This window comes from Stegodyphus dumicola, chromosome 4, assembly GCF_044657685.1.
Source record: "Stegodyphus dumicola isolate Sdum_Otavi_A_Nest chromosome 4, ASM4465768v1".
NCBI lineage: Eukaryota > Metazoa > Arthropoda > Arachnida > Araneae > Eresidae > Stegodyphus > Stegodyphus dumicola.
This window is the reverse complement of record NC_140771.1, coordinates 250,877,305-250,898,651: the sequence shown is the minus strand read 5'-3', so window position 1 is coordinate 250,898,651 and position 21,347 is coordinate 250,877,305. Positions and strand designations below refer to the sequence as shown.

The window sequence follows — 21,347 nt, the reverse complement described above, 5'->3', positions numbered from 1 at the left end:
ATAGTTTATACAACGGATTTAATAATCCTGCTGGATAGACATTCAGCAGGATTATTAAATCCGTCAGGTTCTAGGAATGACTTAGATAAATAGTTAGTATTTTCAATAGTTCATTTTCGTTATTACTATTATCATAATCAACAGATTAGTAGACGATGATGTGATTATGTATAATTTTTAAAGTTGATATATATACAGTAAGACCCCGCTTAACGCTGTTTCGTTTAGCGCTGGTTCGGTTTAGCGCTCTTTTATTTCAACCCGGGGATTCCACGAAATCGCTCGCAGCATACGGGGATTCCCCGAAATATTATGCAGCGATAGGTTTCAAATACATATCCGAAAGAGTGTACTTGTATTTCTTGTTTGGTGCGGTATTGTACAGACATATTTTGAAGGGGTAAATGTGGAAGATGTCGAAGAAATAATTCAAGAAGCAGCGGCTAGTCTTTCTAATGATGAGCTCAAGGAATTAACTGAACAAGAAGAAAACAAAAATGTTGACAGCAGTGATTCAGAAGAAGAGCAAAAAGAACTTTCGATGGCGTTTGTAAAAAGGAGTTTGTCTACCATAACTGAAATAATGGATCAATTCATTGAAAATGATCCGAATTTTGACAGGAGCTCAAAAGTAAGGCGTGGTGTTAGAGATGCTCTATCTGTTTATGAAGAACTTTTAAGAGAACAACGCAAAAGAAAAAGGCAAACAACATTAGATGCTTTTGTCACAAAAAGGCAGAACACTGAAAACGCGGAAGGCTAACTAAATATGACTTTGAATTTTATTTGTTTTTTTTAAGAATATTCGTTTTGTTATTTATATTTTGTTTTTATTTTTGCAAGAAATAATAATGTGGTATTAATTTGTGCTTTAAGAAATAAATGTTTGGTTTTATTTTTATTAAAAAAACATACTTTTTAAATTTAATACCTAACCACTTTCCTAGCCATCTTCCCCTAACCCCAATATTTACATGTAAAGATAGCCTCGTTTAGCGCTGTTTCGCATTACGCTCTACTTTGATGGAACGTATCCCCCGCGTTAAGTGGGGTCTTACTGTATAATAGCTTATAATATGTTTCCTAAAACATTTTATGGTTAATACTGGATTCTCTTATAACGAAAACTTAAAGTAAGGAAAGTAGAAAAAATGTCAAAATTAATTCGGATTATTGTCATAAATATGTTTTAACACCTATTTCTAAGGACGATATTCCATCTCTTTACCCAAACAAACGTCATTGTGTTACGTTCCATTAGGATAAGGGTCCATGCCATGCCTCTAAATCTGCTGCTCTGTTTTTTTTTAAAAATGAGAAATGTAAGCAAAGTTGGAGCTGTTCCCTTTAAATGCATCCACCCAAGAGTCCTGATGTGTCTTCTATGGATTGCTATGCATAGCAAGTTCGTTATAAGTGGCATCCAGAAACAATGGATGGACTCTGGAAGATTGTGAAGGAGGAGTAGAATAAAATCAATCTTGATGTTTTAAGAAAAGGACAAGGTTTGTTTGTATATAAATCTTTGCAAAATCGTTACAAAAATATGTTAACACCCTATGTATTGTTTGTTGAGCTTTGTAATCGCAACAACTTTTAAAACATTCTCAAGGATGTATACCGCTGATTGGTTTCTACGTTTGTCGCCTTTGGCAAATTCTCTGGCTTTACTAAAAACATCGATTTGTTTGGAAAAGATACGAAAGAAACCGTATGTTTTCTCTATAAACATGTTCACCATTTCCTAAGTTTACGTTGACCTACACCTACCCAGAATTTAATGCTCAGGCGCAACTTAAAAAACACCACTGTTTACATATTGCTAACAGTAACTCGCCTGCAATAGAAGTAATGGAGGAACAACATTATGTAATTGAATCATTAACATCATGTAATATGTAACTGTTTTTCAGTACAACGGGAATTGGTTGTAAATGAGTTGAGCAATAATCTAAATGCATTACACATTAATCAACATTATGTAATATGTAACTGTTTCTCAGTACAACGGGAATTGGTTGCAGATGAGTTGAGCAATAATCTAAATGCATTACACATTAATCAACATTATGTAATATGTAACTGTTTCTCAGTACAACAGGAATTGGTTGCAGATGAGTTGAGCAATAATCTAAATGCATTACACATATGTGTTCTTAATCAGGATTGACGTGTTGTACATGGTGATTGATATTAAAATTTTGAATTATGATGTATCAAGGAATTCAAATTATTTTAAAAAATGCTTTATTGAATGTGATTTGTAATTTTTTTTTCAAATTTGTGTATCGATATCACTTCCTTATCCTCTCTACCCATTCATGTTTCAGCACGCTTTTAGAAGACGTAAAAGAACAACTAATTGCTACCATCGAAAGAACTTTCCATTTGTCTAGAGACAATGCTGAGAAGCTTCATTGTGAACTAATGCAGTGTGTTCGTCGGAAAGATTTGGTAAGTTCTTCAATCAGTAATTAGAACAAATTAACGGGCTACGGCCTAAGCAATATTTGCAAGTTCTTTGTTCTGAAAAACTGAAAATAAAATGAATTATTTATTTCAAAATTAATTATTAATATAATGTTCTGTATAAAAAGTTGCTAGCTAAGACCAAAGCAAAATTTTTGAGTTCTGTGTATACCTGAGGAAAAAGTGCATAAAAGAAAGTGCATTTCAGTATGAACGAACCAAACCAGGAAACAAAAACTTTTGTCGCTTCAAGTTAATACGTATAACACCACGACTTAAATTTAATATAATAGAACAACTTTTTCTCAATACCAATAAAAGAATTAACATGGCTATAAACATACCGTGTCAATTGTCTTAACTTGAAACAAAATGTTGCCAACAACAGATATTTATTCAAAATGCTGACATTAACGAAACATTTTCAACATGCAATGACGTCACACGAAATATGAATGTGTCAGAATGTGACTTTATATGATAATAATATATTTAATATTTGGCAATGCTATTTTTATTTCATATTTTTTAGAATTTATAAACTTTTTATTAACAAACTGTACGATTTAAAACAGAGCAGTGGCAACACTTTTCGAAATAAAGCAGATTTTAACTCCAGTGTATGAGACTGTTGCCACTCGGAAAAATAAATGAGAAAATGAGCGGTTTCGGAGTTTTTAATTAATATCTCGGCTTATTAAAGTCGTACAAAGATGAGAATGATCGAAGTTCCCACGAAATTTTGAATCCGGGGGAGGTATCTCTCTCCAAACTCATCTCCCCGCAGTTCAAATATTAAACACTTTTTGATTATCTATTATATTACCATTTACTAAGTAAAATTCTTGTGTCTAATTTGAATATTTTAAATCATTATTATGCAAAAGAGCTAATGATATTACGTGAAAATGTTGAATGTCTAAACCGGAAGTGAATGTTTTAATTATTTGCTAACGAGTAAGCTAACAAGTCTTATATTTTTGTTGAAACCTGAAGTGCCATTAAAGTGACTCTTAAAGTTACGTATGCAAAGATAAAAGGTTAAGAAATCTCGGAGAAAACTAAAACATGTAAAACAAAGGTAATAAAGCAGTATCCATAGTATACTAATAATGTAATTGTAATCTAAGCAACTGTATTACCAAGCAAAATTATACTTTCCTGATTCTTTTTTAGAAATTTAATCGAGTACTTTTCGAATTCATGCATTCAACTTGCTCTGTAGTATACTGAGTAGTTTCTAATTAATTCAGTATTTAGTGAATATTTATTTATTTTAAATTTACTGAGTTAATTAGAAATATAATGTATGCAAAGAATAATAATATTGAAACTGTTATTACTTTTCTCGAATGAATAAATGTTTCTTTTGTCTGCGAATAAAATATCATGTTTGTACATTCACATATTTTTAAGATTAGATCTTACTATGTTTAAGCTTATAATTATAGAATTTTAATTATTCCTATTAATAACATATGATAACTGAAATATTTCTCCTCATAATATTAAGGGAAGTCGGAACACCCTATACCGGCAAAGTTGAATTGGCCATCGTCGATGTACCTTTTCTCAAAATCTGCTGCAGGTACACGTTTGAAAATTTTTGTGTAATTAAAGTATACCTACCTGATTATACCGAAATGAGCTTTTGAAACATCCAGTTTTGGAGTAATTTATAGAATATTGTATTAGGCATAATAATATTTTGCACTTTTCTCACAAAAAAAAAAATATATATAAAAATTACTTTTCTTAGTTTATCATAAAAAGTTCAGGTGAATTTTTACATTATAGTAGCTTGGCGATTTTTTGGCAAAAATTTGGCGACCAATCCTGCTACAGCAACCTGCTAGTTTTGCTTCGGACGCCATTTTGTTTTCACGAAGTAAAGGCATGTTTTTTTTTTTTCTTTTTTTTTTCTTTTTTTTTTTTTTTTAACTCAACATTTTTTCCAACAAAATCTGCTAGCCGAATCACGCTTATACTAGAACTTTTATGGAACAAAAATGCTTAATCATGACGAAGATTAGGTGCGAAATTGAGAGAAAGTACAGAATCGCAAACGTTTTTAAGAATTGCACATACACGGTATCCATGTACACGTCAACCTATTTTCACTTAAAAAAAATCCCAGAATTGCACACAAATGGCATTGCGCACACTCTTGACTTTATCTATGTACACATCGATCTATTTTCACTTAAAACGTCAAAGAAAATTGACAAAAATCCAATTCTTCTTACTCTTGTAAAAAGCGCCAAACAAATAAGTGGACGATTCTACACTTTAGCAGCGAAATTGTTTCTAAGTGCTTATTAGCTAAAATCACGATCGGAATTTTCTGGAAAATGTCACATTACATGTCTCATGATCTCTCATTTCTCTGAGACAAAATAATCCGTGATTCGAACTGTGTACTTCTCAGATTATATCTAAAGTCCTAGCTAGTAACCTTTATCGCCTTACCAAAATGTCGCCAAACTACCTGTTACCATATTGTAAAGATTAGCCAAAGTTCATTTCAGTATATATTAGGAAACATTATAAATAAGCCATAAAAATTTACATACCTGTGAGCAGTAGTTCTTGAGAAAAGGGTCCTCGAGTATAAAGAATCACATTTGGAGAAAAACGCTTTCTTATGTAAAAATCCTCATTTATCAAAGTATTCGATGATAAATTAAAAATAAATGTTTTATCAGTTTTAATTTTCATAGAGATTAAAGTATGGTACTTTTAGAAAGCTAAACGTGAAGAGAATTTGAAATGCAAAAATCCCAAGCCACCATTTTTTGAAGATTTTTGCCTGTCCAACACCCTTTAATCTACGAAATTTTAACCCAATAAGTATCCGGTGTTCATTGAAATAGTAAGCACCATACTTGAGTAATAATGGAATCGAACTTATACGTTTTATTTTGTCTATGAATGTCTAGCAATTAAGATACCAGTCATCTTTCTTCATTCTAAATTTTTCATGAGAGTTGGGCGTTGTTAAGATAAACCTCTTTACATATGTCTTTAAAAAAAATAGTAATAGATGAAGACAAGAGAAAGTTGGAAAAAGATATACAAATTCACAGAATACATACAAATATTTCAGAATATCAAGATTCCTTCATAACTAGTAAACGAAAGAAAGCAAAAAATAAATTTGACAGCTTTGATCGGGTACATTACTTTCCCATTTATAAACAATTACTTATAAATTGAATTTAATATACTACTGATAATCATGCTTTTTCTTAGTAAACGTGTCCATAAGTTTTTCTTTTCATTTAATCTAATTATCAGTGTTACAAAATACACTGAAGGGACAAAAGTCATGGGATACCTCCTAATATTTTGTCGGTCCTCCTTTTGCCCGGCGAAGTGCAGCAACTCGACGTGGCATGGACTCAACAAGTCGTTGGAAGTCCCCTGCAGGAATATTGAGCCATGCTGCCTCTATAGACGTCCATAATTGTGAATGTGTTGACTGTGCAGGGTTTCGGGCACGAACTGACCTCTCGATGATGATGTCCTATAAATGTTCGATGGGATTCATGTCGGGCGATCTAGGTGGCCAGATCATTCGCTGGAATTGTCCAGAATGTTGTTCTAACCAATCGCGAACAATTGTGGCCCGGTGACAATTGTCATCCATAAAAATCCCATCGTTGTTTGAGTACGTGAAGTCCATGAATGGCTGTAAGTGATCTCCAAGTAGCTGAAGGTATCCATTTCCAGTCAATGATCGGTTCAGTGGCACCAGAGGACCGAGTCCATGCCATGTAAAAACAGCCCAGACCATTATGGAACCACCACCAGCTTGAACAGTGCCTTGTTGACACCTTGGGTCCATGGCTTCGTGGAATCTGCGCCACACTCGAACCCTACCATCAGCTCTTACCAACTGAAATCGTGACTCATCTGACCGAGCCACGGTTTGCCATTCTTTTAGGGACCAACCGATATGCTCACGAGCCCACGAGAGTCGCTGCAGGCGATGTCGTGCTGTCAGTAAAGGCACTCGATTCGGTCTTCTGCTGGCATAGCGCAAGGAAGACAAATTTCGCTGCACTGTCCTATCGAACACGTCCCTCGTACGTCCCACATTGATTTCTGCGGTTATTAGACGCAGTGTTGCTTGTCTGTGAACATGGACAACTCTACGCAGACGTCGCTGGTGTCGGTCGTTAAGTGCAGGTGGTCGCCCACTGCGCTGTCCATGGTGGGATGTTATGCCTGAAATTAGATACTCTCGGCACACCCTTGACACTGTGGATCTCGGAATGTTGAATTCCCTAACGATATCCGAAATGGAATGACCCATGCGTCTAGCTCGAACTGCCGTTCCGCGTTCAGAGTCTGTTAATTCTCGTCGTGCGGCCATAATCACGTCAAAGCCTCTTCACATGAATAACTTGAACACAAATGAAAGCCCTGCCAAAGCACTTCGCATTTATACATTTTCTACGCGATACTACTCCCATCTGTATATTTGCATATTGCTATCCCATGACGTTTGTCACTTCGGTGTAAATACTGTGTAATTTATTTAATTTAATCATAATATTAAATTTTATAGATAACAGTATTCCGGATGGGTGAAGGACCGTGCCAAGAACTGGATCAAGCAATTCTCATAGCTCTACTTAAAGGTAATAAGAGAACACTCAGTAAATAATTAACGTAATAATAAATAATTTTCTTAATCAGTCTTTTGCCTCTATGAAGGACTATATAAATATGAAATTTTATGTTTTCAAAATCGTTTTACCATCTCTGATGAAAATGTTCCTGTAAATGTACTTATTTATATACCGTATATCCCGGCGTATAACGCATTATAACCGGTATATAACGCATTATAACCGGTATATAATGCGCACCCATAACTTCGAACCACAAACCACATTAGGTATATTCGTCGTACAATGCACACACCTTTCTTTACGTAGGAACCTGAAAGATCCCACTGCGATGCTCAATCTTTTGAAATCATTAATTCGAAGACTTTTCTCAGGTTTTCGAACAATAGTATACTGAATTGACAAACGATAAGGGGACCAATGTGTATGTAGGGTAAATGCTTGAGGGATAAATGATTTTGCAAAGACGGTGCGTTGTGGTCAAATGCAGCTGGGCACAAGAATGTCATTCTAGTGTTTCGAGAAAAGGAAAAGATTATTTGAGGTAAAACTGCACTTCCGAGCCAAATGAACTTGCGGAATGTGCAGTTACATGTCTTCTATTTACATGTCTTTACCTGTCTAGTCATTTGAAGTCATAGACTCACCAGCGGCCAAGCGGTAAAGTCGCTGAACACTGGTAGTTCTGTCCGAGGTTCGAATCCCGCGAACGGGCTGGCTTCATGGGAGTTTTCGTGGTTTTCCTCATGTGTAACGTGTATACAAGCCAGCTTCCCTTAGAAAGTCCTCCACGAAGGCATCCCTCCCTTAAGGCAGATAGCCCTCGAGTGCTTTGCCGTAATCTAATTTCGAAGGGAACATAGAACAGGAAAGAGCCCAAATGCATCATGTCAGTCTAGAAATAGTGTCTGAGTGGATAATAAAAGCATGGAAATAAATTAACCCCGATATGATTCAAAAGTCATTAGAAAAGTGTAGTATATCCTTAGAAAGTCCTCCACGAAGGCATCCCTCCCCTTCGGTAGATAGCCCTAGTGTGCTTTGCCATAATTAAATAAACCAAACCATTTGAAACCATAATTTTGAATTGAACATAGAACAGAAAAGAGCCCAAATCCATCATGTCAGTCTAGAATTAGTGTCTGAGTGGATAATAAAAGCATGGAAATAAATTAACCCCGATATGATTCAAAAGTCATTAAAAAATTGTAGTATATCCACCAATCTAGATGGAACGGAAGATGATTTTTTATTTATGGCTCAAAATAAGTATTCGTGAAGATGAAACGTAATTCTATGATGTGCCTGAAGATATAACGGAAAATGAAGATGATGAAGTTTTCATGTTATCAGATAAGGAATTTTTTTAAGTTCGTAAGGAATGTCAATTCTTGTAAACAAACAGCATTTAGGTACATGTAGGAATATAATTTTTGTATGCTCATCTTTTCCTTACTTTTAAATCTACCATTTTTATATCCGATGGAAAAGCGCGACCGTAAAGTGCGATCTTATATTTTATTCTAGCCTTCGTTTGGCTTTTAAATATACCGGAAAAGTGCCTAAACGGAACACCAAACATTAATTTTAAAAACTGCGCAGAATTTTACTCAGCAGAAGAATATTAAAAATCAAAAAGCACAAATTTCAATAAAATTGCATTACATATAAAAAAATCTGATGTGTACACCACATGTCTTCCTTGTACGGAATATTAAATTATACGCATTTTTTCTTGCATTTTATGTAAACTTATTAGATTGAATTAAACCTACTTCGCCGACAGCGCATAAACCACAATAGAATAAATGCATTCTTTAAAATTCACTTTGTTCACCATAGCGACACTCTGGCGCTAGGTTTACTTAACAGTATTATATTTCATTCATATTATAATAACTCAGAATGCACATTGCCACATGTTCTATTCAAATACTATAATAAAACTAGAACTATGTATAAAAGAAATTAAGCAAACAAAACAAAAAAGAAACAGTTTTCACAGACGATTCAGTATTTCTCATTCAATTCATTCAGTTCTCACTTCGCGAGAAGGCAGAAATACATAAAAATTCAAAATATGTATATTAAAAATTGCGAAGTAAATCTTAAACACTTTTTTCCTCGAAAGAATTCCAGAAAGGATTAAGCATGGTTTAATTGGCAATAATAAATGAATGCATTATCTTTGTTGTTGCGAAGCTAAGTTTCTCTAGATTGGCAACAAATCCACTAGTCTCCTGTTTCAAATGTAAACATCAATGACCGCCATTAAAAACTGTCTTAGCGGCAATTAAACAACTTTAAAATTGCTGATAATTCTAAAACTATTGCACACAGATTTGCTAAAGGCATAAAATCCTTGACCGGAAGATAAAAACAACATAATTCAATCATTTTTAAAGCAAAAAATGTACAATTTACAAACATATAAGGGTAAAGAAACTGACATCGCTGAGCAGGGTAACAGAGTGGATATATATATATATATAAATATATTTATATACGTTTGGCGCGGCCGATTGCAACCAAAATACGAGGTGCACATCTACGTGTTATAGCAGTCCTATATACAAAATTTCAACGTTCTGAGGCTACTTGTTTTTGAGTTATGTGAGATACGTACGTACGCATGAACGTACATACGTTCGTACAGACGCCACGAAAAATTCTCTTCAGAATTAATTTTAAAGCAGTTTTATAATTTTTTTGTAGGAAAAGAGTCTTTTATTCTGTCCTTACGTACAAATATCACGCAAAAACATCGTTAAATGGCATTCGATAATGGTAAAAATGGATATTTTCGTTGAAATATACTGCCTGAAACTTTTCGCGATTACAATACTTCCTTTTTACTTCGTACAATTAAGTAAAAATTACAATGAAATAAGCAATATCCTTTAATACAAATATAAATAAATTAACCAATTTTCCTTTGCCTTTTCTCTACAAACGTCCAGTATCAAAGAGAAACATTAAATTTAAAAACTGCACAGAATTATCGCCCTCACTTTTTCGGAGTGGCAACAGGGATATACCAACAACAATGGCTGCGTGCCATTGTAGCTGATATAATGAGAGAAAATTATGATTTGACACGATTTGATCAAAAAATATAAAATAAAACAAATTTCATTCGAATTTTGAAAACATCCCTTTCTAGGTGCAAAGGTTTTTGTCCAGGTGCGCCTATGTACCAAATTTCGTAGCCCGGGGTCTACTAATTTACGCGCATCACGAAAGAAAGACACACACACACTGACTCTTTCTTTTATATATGTTACCGTGAAAGACCGAAATTTGAGAATGTCGACTTTCACCGGAGAATGTCAACATTCACCAAATACGTCGGTGAAAGATCGAATATTGCACTACATTCTTGTATATTCGGACCCTCACCGGTGTATGTCGACAATCACAGATATGCTCTGGTGTAGGTCGAAAAGAGAGGAGTTTATGTACACGCTGCCATTCCTAAAGGAAGTGTTCCACAAATAAATGCGGTTGTAAAAGCAAGGGCCTCTCGTGCAATTCAAAGTGTCATAATAGTTTAAGTTGTTGCAATAAATAAGATTTGAAACACATAATTTGGTAAGTTTATAACTTCTATTATTTTCCTTTTTCATTTTGAATGTACTGTGTGTTTTAAGTTCTTATATTCTTAAGTTCTTATTCTGAGTTTCAAGTGCGTTTTTTCGCGAATGAATTACGGAGAAGGAAATATAATATTCTTATATGTTCAACATTCATCATTAGTACATGGTGAATGTCGACACTGACCGGTGTAAGTCAGAAATAAGTGTATTTGGAAAATATTTCGGACATACACCAAGCGACTATGTGAATGTTGACATTCACCGGTGAAAGTCGACATTCTCCAGATTTCGGTGTTTTACTGTAACATATATACATAAATTAAAAGTGCGGCTTATACGCGAGATACACGGTAATGATTTTTTTTTTTTTTGGAAGTACAAGCTATCATTACACCAGACAGCCTTTAGACAAGTTACACCTTGCACAAAAAGAAAACTGGAACATTTCTAAATCTCCCGTTCTACTGGGCCCATTAACGAAATTTAAAAAGTGCGACTTGATGATATATATTAGGTTTAGTGGTTATAACGTTTTTACATAAATTACACATTTCGAACACCCAAATAGGTTAATTAAACTCATTCCCGTGAACTAACAAATCTTCTGCCACTCAAAGCGCTCTGAAAACGATTTGTGATCAGCATATAAAAATTGGAAGATTTTTTTTAAATCTCAAAATACTATTTAATTATTAACCTTATAGCTACCACTCCAAAGGAAGGCAAATATAGCCTAAACTAAATAAATATTTTACTTTATAGAACACTTTTTAATAATTTTCATTGATAAACTTTAAGTAGATTTGCTAATGACTTTGCCTTTTTAATGTGTGTGTCTTATTCCCATGAAAGCCGCCATCCACTCTTTCGCTTCCCTCAGCCCTTCGAGAGAACCTTCGGGTTGGTAGTACTTTAAGCACCCACATGCTGCAAAATACTATACACTTCTATATGCAAACATCTGTGTCTTGTGCAATAACCGAACCTGGCAGACATACAGGGGTTGGACAAAAATATGGAAACACCTTTAAAAAAACATGTTTCTTTGCTTAATATGGTGTAGGAAACCTGTTGGCATCCAAAACAGCTTGCAGTCTTCTCGGAATGGATAAATACAGTTCTTGTATGTTTGCCAAGGGAATATTATACCATTCTTCCTGCAAAACGGTGGCAAGTTCAGATAACGATGTTGGCGGTGGATAACGAGAACGCACTTTCCGTTCCAATGTAGACGACAAAGGTTCGATAATATTCAGGTCTGGTGACTGTGGTGGCCAGGGGAGATAGAACAACTCATCCTCGTGCTCAGAAAACCAGTCCCGGACAATGTGAGCTGTGTGAACAGGGGCTTTGTCGTCTTGGAAGACACCATCACCATCGGGGAACAAAGTTTGTACCATGGGATGAACTTGATCGGCCAAAATGTTCACATAAGTCTTGGCACAGTTATCATAGAGCTAGCAGAGAACCACGATATGGCTGCCCAAACCATAACAGAACCCCCGCCATGTTTCACTCTTGGCAACAAGCAGTCTGTATTATAGGCTTGAGATGGCGTTCTCCAGACGTAAACTCGACCAGAAGTGGGAAACAATGTGAAAGAAGACTCTTCAGACCATATTACTCGCTTCCACTGCTCTATAGTCCCGGCTTTATGACTTAAACACCACCTTTTCCTGCTACGGGCATTAGCATCACTGATGAGTGGCTTCTCGATTGCAGCACGGCCAGCAATTCCCTGTTTATGAAGCTCCCTTCTAATTGTTTTGGTACTCACAGGGTTCGGTAACACAACATTCATTTCAGCAGTAACTTTTGCAGCTGTGGTCTTCTTATTTTTCGTCACAATTGCCCGTAATGATCGTCTGTCACGATCACTCAGGGCACACTTTCGTCCGCGCTGTGATTTAGCAGATTATGTTTTTCCGCTTTTCAAATATGCGGAATAAATCTTCGATACAGTACCTATTGAAACACTCAACACCTCGGCTACCTTGCTTACGGAAGCACCTACCATACGTGCTCCAACAATTTGCCCACGTTCGAAGTCTGTTAACTCTGACATAATGCAATGACAACCTCACATAACAGTACTCCGACAACAACTGAACTTTTTAGCACATTTACGAAGTTGTATAGGTGGCGTCAGTAGTCAAAAAAGCCAGCGCCACCTACATATTTCATTAAAATCAATCTTTCTTTTCAAACATGCATTTCACAAGATGTTTTCATATTTTTTTCCATCATGCCAGCAGTTGGGTAATATGAGACATTTTTCATCTCTCCCGCTTCGAAACAACCTAATGCCTCTACAGTGGTCCCGAGCTGAAAAGGGTGGTGGATGATTATTCTCCACCACCAGGATTTGGCGATTGGGTCCCCTGATCTACGTCGCTCTCTAAAAGCGGGAAAATATAAGGTATTTCTCCCGTCTTCTTTGCATGCCTTCGTGGTGTAATGGCCAGTACACTCGGCGCGTATTCGAGAGGTCTGAGGTTCGAATCCCGGCGAGGGAATTAATCATTTTCCATGACTCCTCCTTTAAAAAACGTTCTATGCTTCTATAGTGGCGTCCAAACAAAAAAGGTGATGAATGATGATTCTCCACCGCCAGGATTTGGCGATATGGTCCCCTAATTCCCAGTCGCCCTTTGAAAGCGGGTATATAAGGTATTTCTCCTGCTTTCTTAGCATGCTTTTGTGGTGTAGTGACCAGCACACTCGGCGTGTATCGAGAGGTCCGAGGTTCGAGGCCCGGCGAGGGCATTGCTCATTTTTCATCTCGCCTGCTCCGAAATAACCTCTACGAGTAGATAAACTCCGAATACATTTTCAAATTTAATAAAGCAACAAACAAAAATATATAGGCAGAAAACTCAAAAAAAAATCTGCTTTCATGATTTCGCATTCAGTTTCGAAAATTAGTATTAGCAAGAGCGTCGAAAATGATGAAATGGACATTTTTGGCATTACGTAAGGCGTAAAAATACGTTCACAATTTTCTGTTTGTTATCTCTTGTTTGGAATAGTTTTCACTATTCTGAAGATACTCCATTACATAATTTCCTTTTGAAATTTATGTCGTGTCTAAAATATTTTATACCCTATTCTTCTCAATGCTGGGGGAACTGTCAAATGTTGTGTCGCCATAAATGCATCCTCACGTTTCATCCCTATCTTTAATATCAGCTCATTCTCGAACAGAGCGAACGATGGCCTAGCTGTAAAAGGGTTACATTTGTAATTAAATTTTTGGCATCATAGCTACTGGAGTGAAAAATGCTCTTTGAAGATTAGCTTGAAGATTGGCTTAGAAGCGAAAAGGAAAAAAACGCAAAAGTTTAAATTAACTTAGCGAGGCATTGTAAATCACACTCGCGTACCAAGCAATCACTGTAAATATTTGCATCACCGATTCCCTTCTAATCTCTTTTGCTGCATAAGCACTGATGAGATGCGAGCGGAATTTTATTGGACGCCTGTTGTAATAATCTGGAAACATAAACGTGCTTTTTAATGTTTTCTTTTCTGTTTTGAAGATAAAAAAAATATATTTCTTGGTGTCTTCATTTACTTTGTAGTTTAATTAATAACTCGAGAAGGCAAAAAAAATTTATTAGTCTGTGTAAAAGCCATTTTCCTTAAAATAAAATCTTCGCTAAATTTTATGAGCTTAAATTTACTCATAAACCGACTGGACCACAAATGAGAAATTTATTCTTTTGCGAAGTAAAGGAAGTATTCTAATCACGAAAAATTCTGGTTACCCTATTTCAACAAAAATATCCATTTTGACCGCTATTGAATGCAATTTAACGATGCTTTTGCGTGACATCTGTACTTAAGGACAAAATAAAGGACTCCTTTTCCCAAAACTAATTATAAAACTAATGGATTCAAAAGAGATTTTTTTCTTGACGTCTACATACGTATGTGTGCATCTTCCATAATTTATCTTGTCATAGCAGCCATATTTGTTTACATTTGAAATTTAGCAGAATAGGGAATTAAGGGGTATCAGAAACCCCTATACCGACAATGTTAAATTGGCCATTTTCGATGTACCTTTTCTCAAAATCTGCTGTAGATACAAACTTGAAATTTTTCTGTAATTAAAGTATTCCTATCTGATTATACTGAAATGAGCTTTTGAAACATTTTGAATTTTAGTGTAATTTACAGAATATTTTGCTATGCATAGTAAAATTTAGCACTTTTCTCACATAAAAAAAATTTTAATTTGTTTTTCTTAGTTTATCACAAAAATCTAATTTCAGTAAATATTAGGAAACCTAGTAAATAAGCCATAAAAATTTTAGATACCTGTGAGCAGTAGTTCCTGAGAAAAGGTACATCCAGTATAAAAAAATTCACGTTTGGAGAAAAACGGACTTTCATGTAAAATTCCTGTTTGATCAAAGCATTCGATGGAAATTAAAACTAGATTTTTTACAGTTCTAATTTTCGTAGAGATTAAAGAATGGTATTTTTAGAAAGATAAAAGTGTAGAGAATTTGAAAATGCAAAATTACGAAATCACTATTTTGTGAGGATTTTGGGGTTCCAACACTCCTTAATTGAATAAGAAATACATCTGTAATGAAATTAAAGGATCTAATTTTAAATAAAATGCATTAAAATTGCGTGTACTTTAATATTTCGGACATGGAATTTATGTAGTGTACACATCGCCTTTTTTACTTCCTTATACGAAGTAAAAGGGATGTATTGTAATCGCGAAAAGCTTCAGGCAGCATACTTCAACGAAAATATCCACTTTGACCGCTTTCGAATGCAATTTAATGATGTTTTTGCTTGACATCTGTACGTAAGGACAGAATAAAAGACTCTTTTTCTCAAAAAAAAACTAAAAAACTGCTTTAAAATGAATTTTGAAGAGAATTTTTCGTGGCGTCTGTACGAACGTATGTCGCATAACTCAAAAACGGCCTTAGAACGTTGAAATTTTGTATATAGGACTATTATAACATGTAGATGTGCACCTCGTATTTTGGTTTCAATCGGCCGCGCCAAACGTATATAAATATATTTATAAATATATCCACTCTGTTACCCGGCTCAGTGATCTCAGTTTGTTTACTCTTATATGTTTGAAAATTGTACATTTTTTGCTTTAAAAATGATTGAATTATGTTGTTTTTATCATCCGGTTAAGGGTCTTATGCCTTTAGTAAATATGTATGCAATATTTTTAGAATTATCAACAATTTAAAAGTTGTTTAAGTGCCGCTAAGCCTATTTTGATGGCGTCCGTTGCTTGTTTACATTTGAAACACCTGAGTAGTGAATTTGTTGCCAGTCTAGAGAAACCTAGCTTCCCAACAACAGAGATAAATCTTATTATTGCGATAATTCATTTATTATTGCGATTTAAATCATGCTTAATCTTTTCTGGAATTTTTTCGAGGAAATTAGTGTTTAAGATTTAGTTAATTTTTAATAATTAGTAATTTTTAGTAGAGATATTTTGAGTTTTTATGTATTTTTGCCTTGTCGCGAAGTGAGAACTGAATTAATTGAAAGAGAAATACTCAATCGTCTGTGAAAAACTGTTTCTTTTTTGTTTTGTTTGCTTAATTTCTTTTATACATCGTTCTAGCTTTATTATAGTACTTGAACATGTGGCAACGATTAGATAATTCTTTAAATGATACAAATTTTGCGCATTCTGAGTTACAATATGAACGAAATATAATACTGTTAAGTGAACCTAGCCCCAGAATGTCGCTATGGTATACAAATAGATAGAATTTTAAAGAATGCACTTATTCTATTGTGGTTTATGCACTGTCTGCGAAGTAGATATAATTGAATCCAATAAGTTTAAACAAAATGCAAGAAAAAATGCGTATAATTTAATATTCCGTACAAGGAAGTCATGTGGTGTACACATCAGATTTTTAATCTTACTAAAACCAGCTGACATTTGTCATATGTGCCCCCATAAAAACACTTTAAATGGCTGTTATTTTAGTGAAGATCATGAAAAAAGTAAAAGAAAGCGTAATGGGGGGAATAAAACGTACCATTTACATATGAGACAGAGGTTGCATCCCCGGATTCAAGTAGGCAACCAAAATTAGCATAAAACACAATCCCCCAGTCACACCACAGCGACTTAAAAAAGGGCGTGCAATTCCTATGCAAGTAGGGATAGATCTATGTAATCCGAGGTAACTAAGGCGGAAATTACCCCAGGCAACTTCTACGAACTTCGGCATGCATTACCACAGAAATGGACGCTATTGTCACAACGAGCAATCAACTATACTGTTGCCAGCTTTCTTCGCCGTTCACAAGCTTGCATTTCAGCTAGATGGTATTACACGTTATTATTACATTACACGTTATTAGTGTATGATGTGTTTTTGTATACGTTTGCTTTACTGTTTGCTGTGTGGTCGAGTAATGCCACACCAACCTCTTGGATCAATTAAGCACATATGCGATAAATAGTTTTAGTTTTATTGTGTTTTACCATTGCTGCTTAAGGAAGTATTGTAATCGCGAAATATTTCGGATATCATATTTAGACGATGTCGTATTAATATCCATTTTGACCCCTCTCAAATCCATCTGAACGGTGTTTTTGCTTGATATCTGCATGTACAAAGTAAGGGTCTCTTTTTCCCAAAATGGTTAAAAAATGGACTTGGCAAACCTTTTTTTTCGTGACATCTGTTACATACGTGCGTATGTATGTATCTCGCATAACTCGAAAACGAGTAGCCTCAGAACTTTGAAATTTTGTATATGGGACTGCTATAACATGTAGTTGTGTGCCTCCCTTTTTGGTTGCGATCGGCCACAGCAAAAGAGCATGAATATATACACATATGTTGTTACAAAATGTACAGGCGCGGTGAGATAGCTTCCCCGCAAAGAAGGTTTAGGGTTGCCATAAAATAGAAAGGGAAATCATGGGTGCCACATCTGGCGAGAAATCGCCCATTTGGCGACAAAATCGGCGATATTCCATGGACGGATGGAGAACCTTCTGGAACGAATTCTTACCGGTTTAGCCCAGAATGTTCTCGAACACAAGCCGAAGAGTCTCTTAGTGTATCGCTGTTAGAGCATCGTCGAGAGAGCGTGTTGAGCTCCTTGAACGACTGAACCGAAGAGTCGGGCTCTGTATGTCGTCGAGTGCATCGCGAGTTGTAGCGTGGAGAGTCTCGTGAGTACGTGGAGTTCCGAGAACGAGCGAACAGAGTCGGGAGCTGTACTCTGGTGCTTTGCAGTGAAGCTGCCTCCGCCGTGATAGCCTGATAACCTGGAGGCTGTGTCGCTGATTGTGTCAGCGTGTTTATAGTAGATCTTTGACGACTGTAAAAAGTGACTTTGGAGCTGTCCTGATTAATATTGTCTAAATAAAGTGCATTTCGATGCTTCATCAAGTGTCGTCATTATTCGCTCCAAATCCACACGAGCCCCGTACGAACGTGAAGGAAGATATAACGCAACAACTGGTGTCAGAAAGGAACGTAACAATATATACACGCTCTGTTTTTCGGCTTCGTGAGCTCAGTATTTTATTCTTATATGTTTGTGAATTGTGCACTGTTTTGCTTTAAAGCGATTGAGTTATGTTGTTATTAATGGTCCCGTTAAGGTGTTTATGCCTTTACTTATTCTGCATGCAATAGTTGCAGAATTATCGACAATTTATAAGTTGTTTAAGTGCGACTAAGCTCGACTAACAAACGAGCCATTTGTGTACATTTGAAACTTGGTAGAATAGTGAATTAAGTCTATTTATGAACCAATATCAGTGTCTCTTTTACCGAGTTGAACCAAAAGTAAACTTTCGGTATTGTGCACCGAAAAATTTACCTACTTTCCCGCTGGCCTAATGGCTTGTTCTTGCGTAAAAACTCTTAATTTTAATGGTAAATATTGTTTTTAACTGTTTTAACTGTATTTGGTGTTTTATGTTTTTCTATATTTTTCAGTTTTTAATGAAGATGTTTCGAGATTTTATGTATTTTGACCATGCCGCGAAGTGAAAACTGAATTAATTGAATGAGAACTGTATATCTAATGAAATTCGAGAAAATAAGTTTAAATGAAAAGCAGCCAAAAAAATGTGTATAATTTAATACAGCCGTACAAGGACGTCATGTGGTGTCTATGTCGGACTTTTTTTTTCTTGAGAAAGGAGTGTACTTCTCTAAATTTTTTCAAATAAAGCTTAAAATGAATTGGCTAACTGTTTGCTTAGTATTTTGTCAAAATACATATTGATTTTCTTGAGATGCATTTCTTGAGATATATTTTCTGGGCCGTAATTTATCTTAAATAGTCTGTATTCTTTAAAAGTCTGTATTCTTCAAAATTAATTAGCTAACTTTTTGTTTAGTATTTTGTCAAAATAGATGTTGATTTTCTTGAGATATATTTTCTGGGCCGTAATTTATCTTAAATAGTCTGTATTCTTTAAAAGTCTATATTCATTAAAATGAATTAGCTAACTCTTTGCATAGTATTTTGTCAAAATACATGTTGATTTTCTTGAGATGCATTTCTTGAGATATATTTTTTGGGTCGTAATTTATCTTAAATAGTCTGTATTCTTTAAAAGTCTATATTCATCAAAATGAATTAGCTAACTCTTTGCTTAGTATTTTGTCAAAATACATGTCGATTTTCTTGAGATGCATTTCTTGAGATATATTTTCTAGGCCGTAATTTATCTTAAATAGTCTGTATTCTTTAAAAGTCTGTATTCTTCAAAATGAATTAGCTAACTGTTTGCTTAGTATTTTGTCAAAATACATGTTGATTTTCTTGAGATGCATTTCTTGAGATATATTTTCTGGGCCGTAATTTATCTTAAACATTCTGTATTCTTTAAAAGTCTGTATTCTTCAAAATGAATTAGCTAACCCTTTGCTTAGTATTTTGTCAAAATACATGTTGATTTTCTTGAGATGCATTTCTTGAGATATATTTTCTGGGCCGTAATTTATCTTAAATAGTCTGTATTCTTTAAAAGTCTGTATTCTTCAAAATGAATTAGCTAACCGTTTGCTTAGTATTTTGTCAAAATACATGTTGATTTTCTTGAGATGCATTTCTTGAGATATATTCTTTGGGCCGTAATTTATCTTAAACATTCTGTATTCTTTAAAAGTCTGTATTCTTCAAAATGAATTAGCTAACCCTTTGCTTAATATTTTGTCAAAATACATGTCGATTTTCTTGAGATGCATTTCTTGAGATATATTTTCTGGGCCGCAATTTATCTTAAATAGTCTGTATTCTTTAAAAGTCTGTATTCTTCAAAATGAATTAGCTAACTCTTTGCTTAGTATTTTGTCAAAATACATGTTGATTTTCTTGGGATGCATTTCTTGAGATATATTTCTGGGCCATAATTTATTTTAAATAGTCTGTATTCTTTAAAAGTCTGTATTTTTTAAAATGAATTAGCTAATTCTTTGCTTAGTATTTTGTCAAAATACATGTTGATTTTCTTGGGATGCATTTCTTGAGATACATTTTCTGGGCCGTAATTTATCTTATATAGTATGTATTCTTCAAAATGAATTAGCTAACGCTAACTCTTTGCTTAGTATTTTGTCAAAATACATGTTGATTTTCTTGAGATGCATTTCTTGAGATATATTTTCTAGGCCGTAATTTATCTTAAATAGTCTGTATTCTTCAAAATGAATTAGCTAACTGTTTGCTTAGTATTTTGTCAAAATACATGTTGATTTTCTTGAGATGCATTTCTTGAGATACATTTTCTGAGCCGTAATTTATCTTAAATAGTCTATATTCTTTAAAAGTTTCGGTAATTTCTTAGAAGATTTCATATTTAGATGTGCATAGAGCTCTTTATCAATTTCCTTACTTCTAAAATTATTTTTCTAATTTTACAACTTTTTATTCTTTTTTATAATTATTCCCTAATGATTTTAAAGTTATTAATGTTCCGTTTTCTTTAGGTCATCACATGCCAGCTCCTGATCAGCTACGGTTAGCGTTAACGTGGAACCGAGTGGATATAGCGAAAAGTGAAATTTTTGTCTATGGACAAGAATGGCCGGTAAATATTTCAATTTCGACATTAAAGTTATTACTGTTATTACGTAAATTATTGCAATAATACGTAAATTATTTCAGCAAGTCGTTAAATTATTGCAACATGTATTTGTAAACTTTTCTGAAGTAATATTTTATGAAAACACTAAATGAAACTATGTGAAACTTTATACTATAAGAAAAGATAAATTTCGAATGTAACCTATTATTGTCGGGAGAAACTGCGATGAAAAAATAACTAAATCAGACATTTAATTAGAAAGCACAATCGAAAATTTAAAAAAAAAAAATTAGAAAGTGTTTCAATTGCAATACATTTAAAATGCCTGGGCTTTAGCTTCAACAAAGATAGTTGCATTTGTTTTGTTTGAATTCTAAATGAACTTTCGTAAAACCTCGAGATATGTTTCTCAATTTATGTCGCATACAAAAGCAATGGTTAAAAAAAGGTTATTGTGAGCCATAATAACTACATGTTGATGTACACTGCGGAAAACAAAGGGTGCACAGTTCTATACTTCCTCTTCTACAGGGCCGATTGACAAAATTCAAATTTCATTTTTCGTCCCTCGGA

The 21,347-nt window shown here is 34.5% G+C and overlaps 1 protein-coding gene across 1 annotated transcript in view; it reads left to right on the top strand.

Annotated features, from left to right (window-relative positions):
• Trpm (transient receptor potential cation channel, subfamily M) overlaps positions 1–21,347 on the top strand; it is a 1,045,900-nt gene that overhangs the window by 849,898 nt on the left and 174,655 nt on the right. The window contains exons 8-10 of the mRNA XM_085816215.1: positions 2,331–2,454; positions 7,043–7,115; positions 20,677–20,777. Coding sequence (XP_085672341.1) covers positions 2,331–2,454; positions 7,043–7,115; positions 20,677–20,777 — 298 coding nt within the window. The remainder of the gene's footprint in view (positions 1–2,330; positions 2,455–7,042; positions 7,116–20,676; positions 20,778–21,347) is intronic.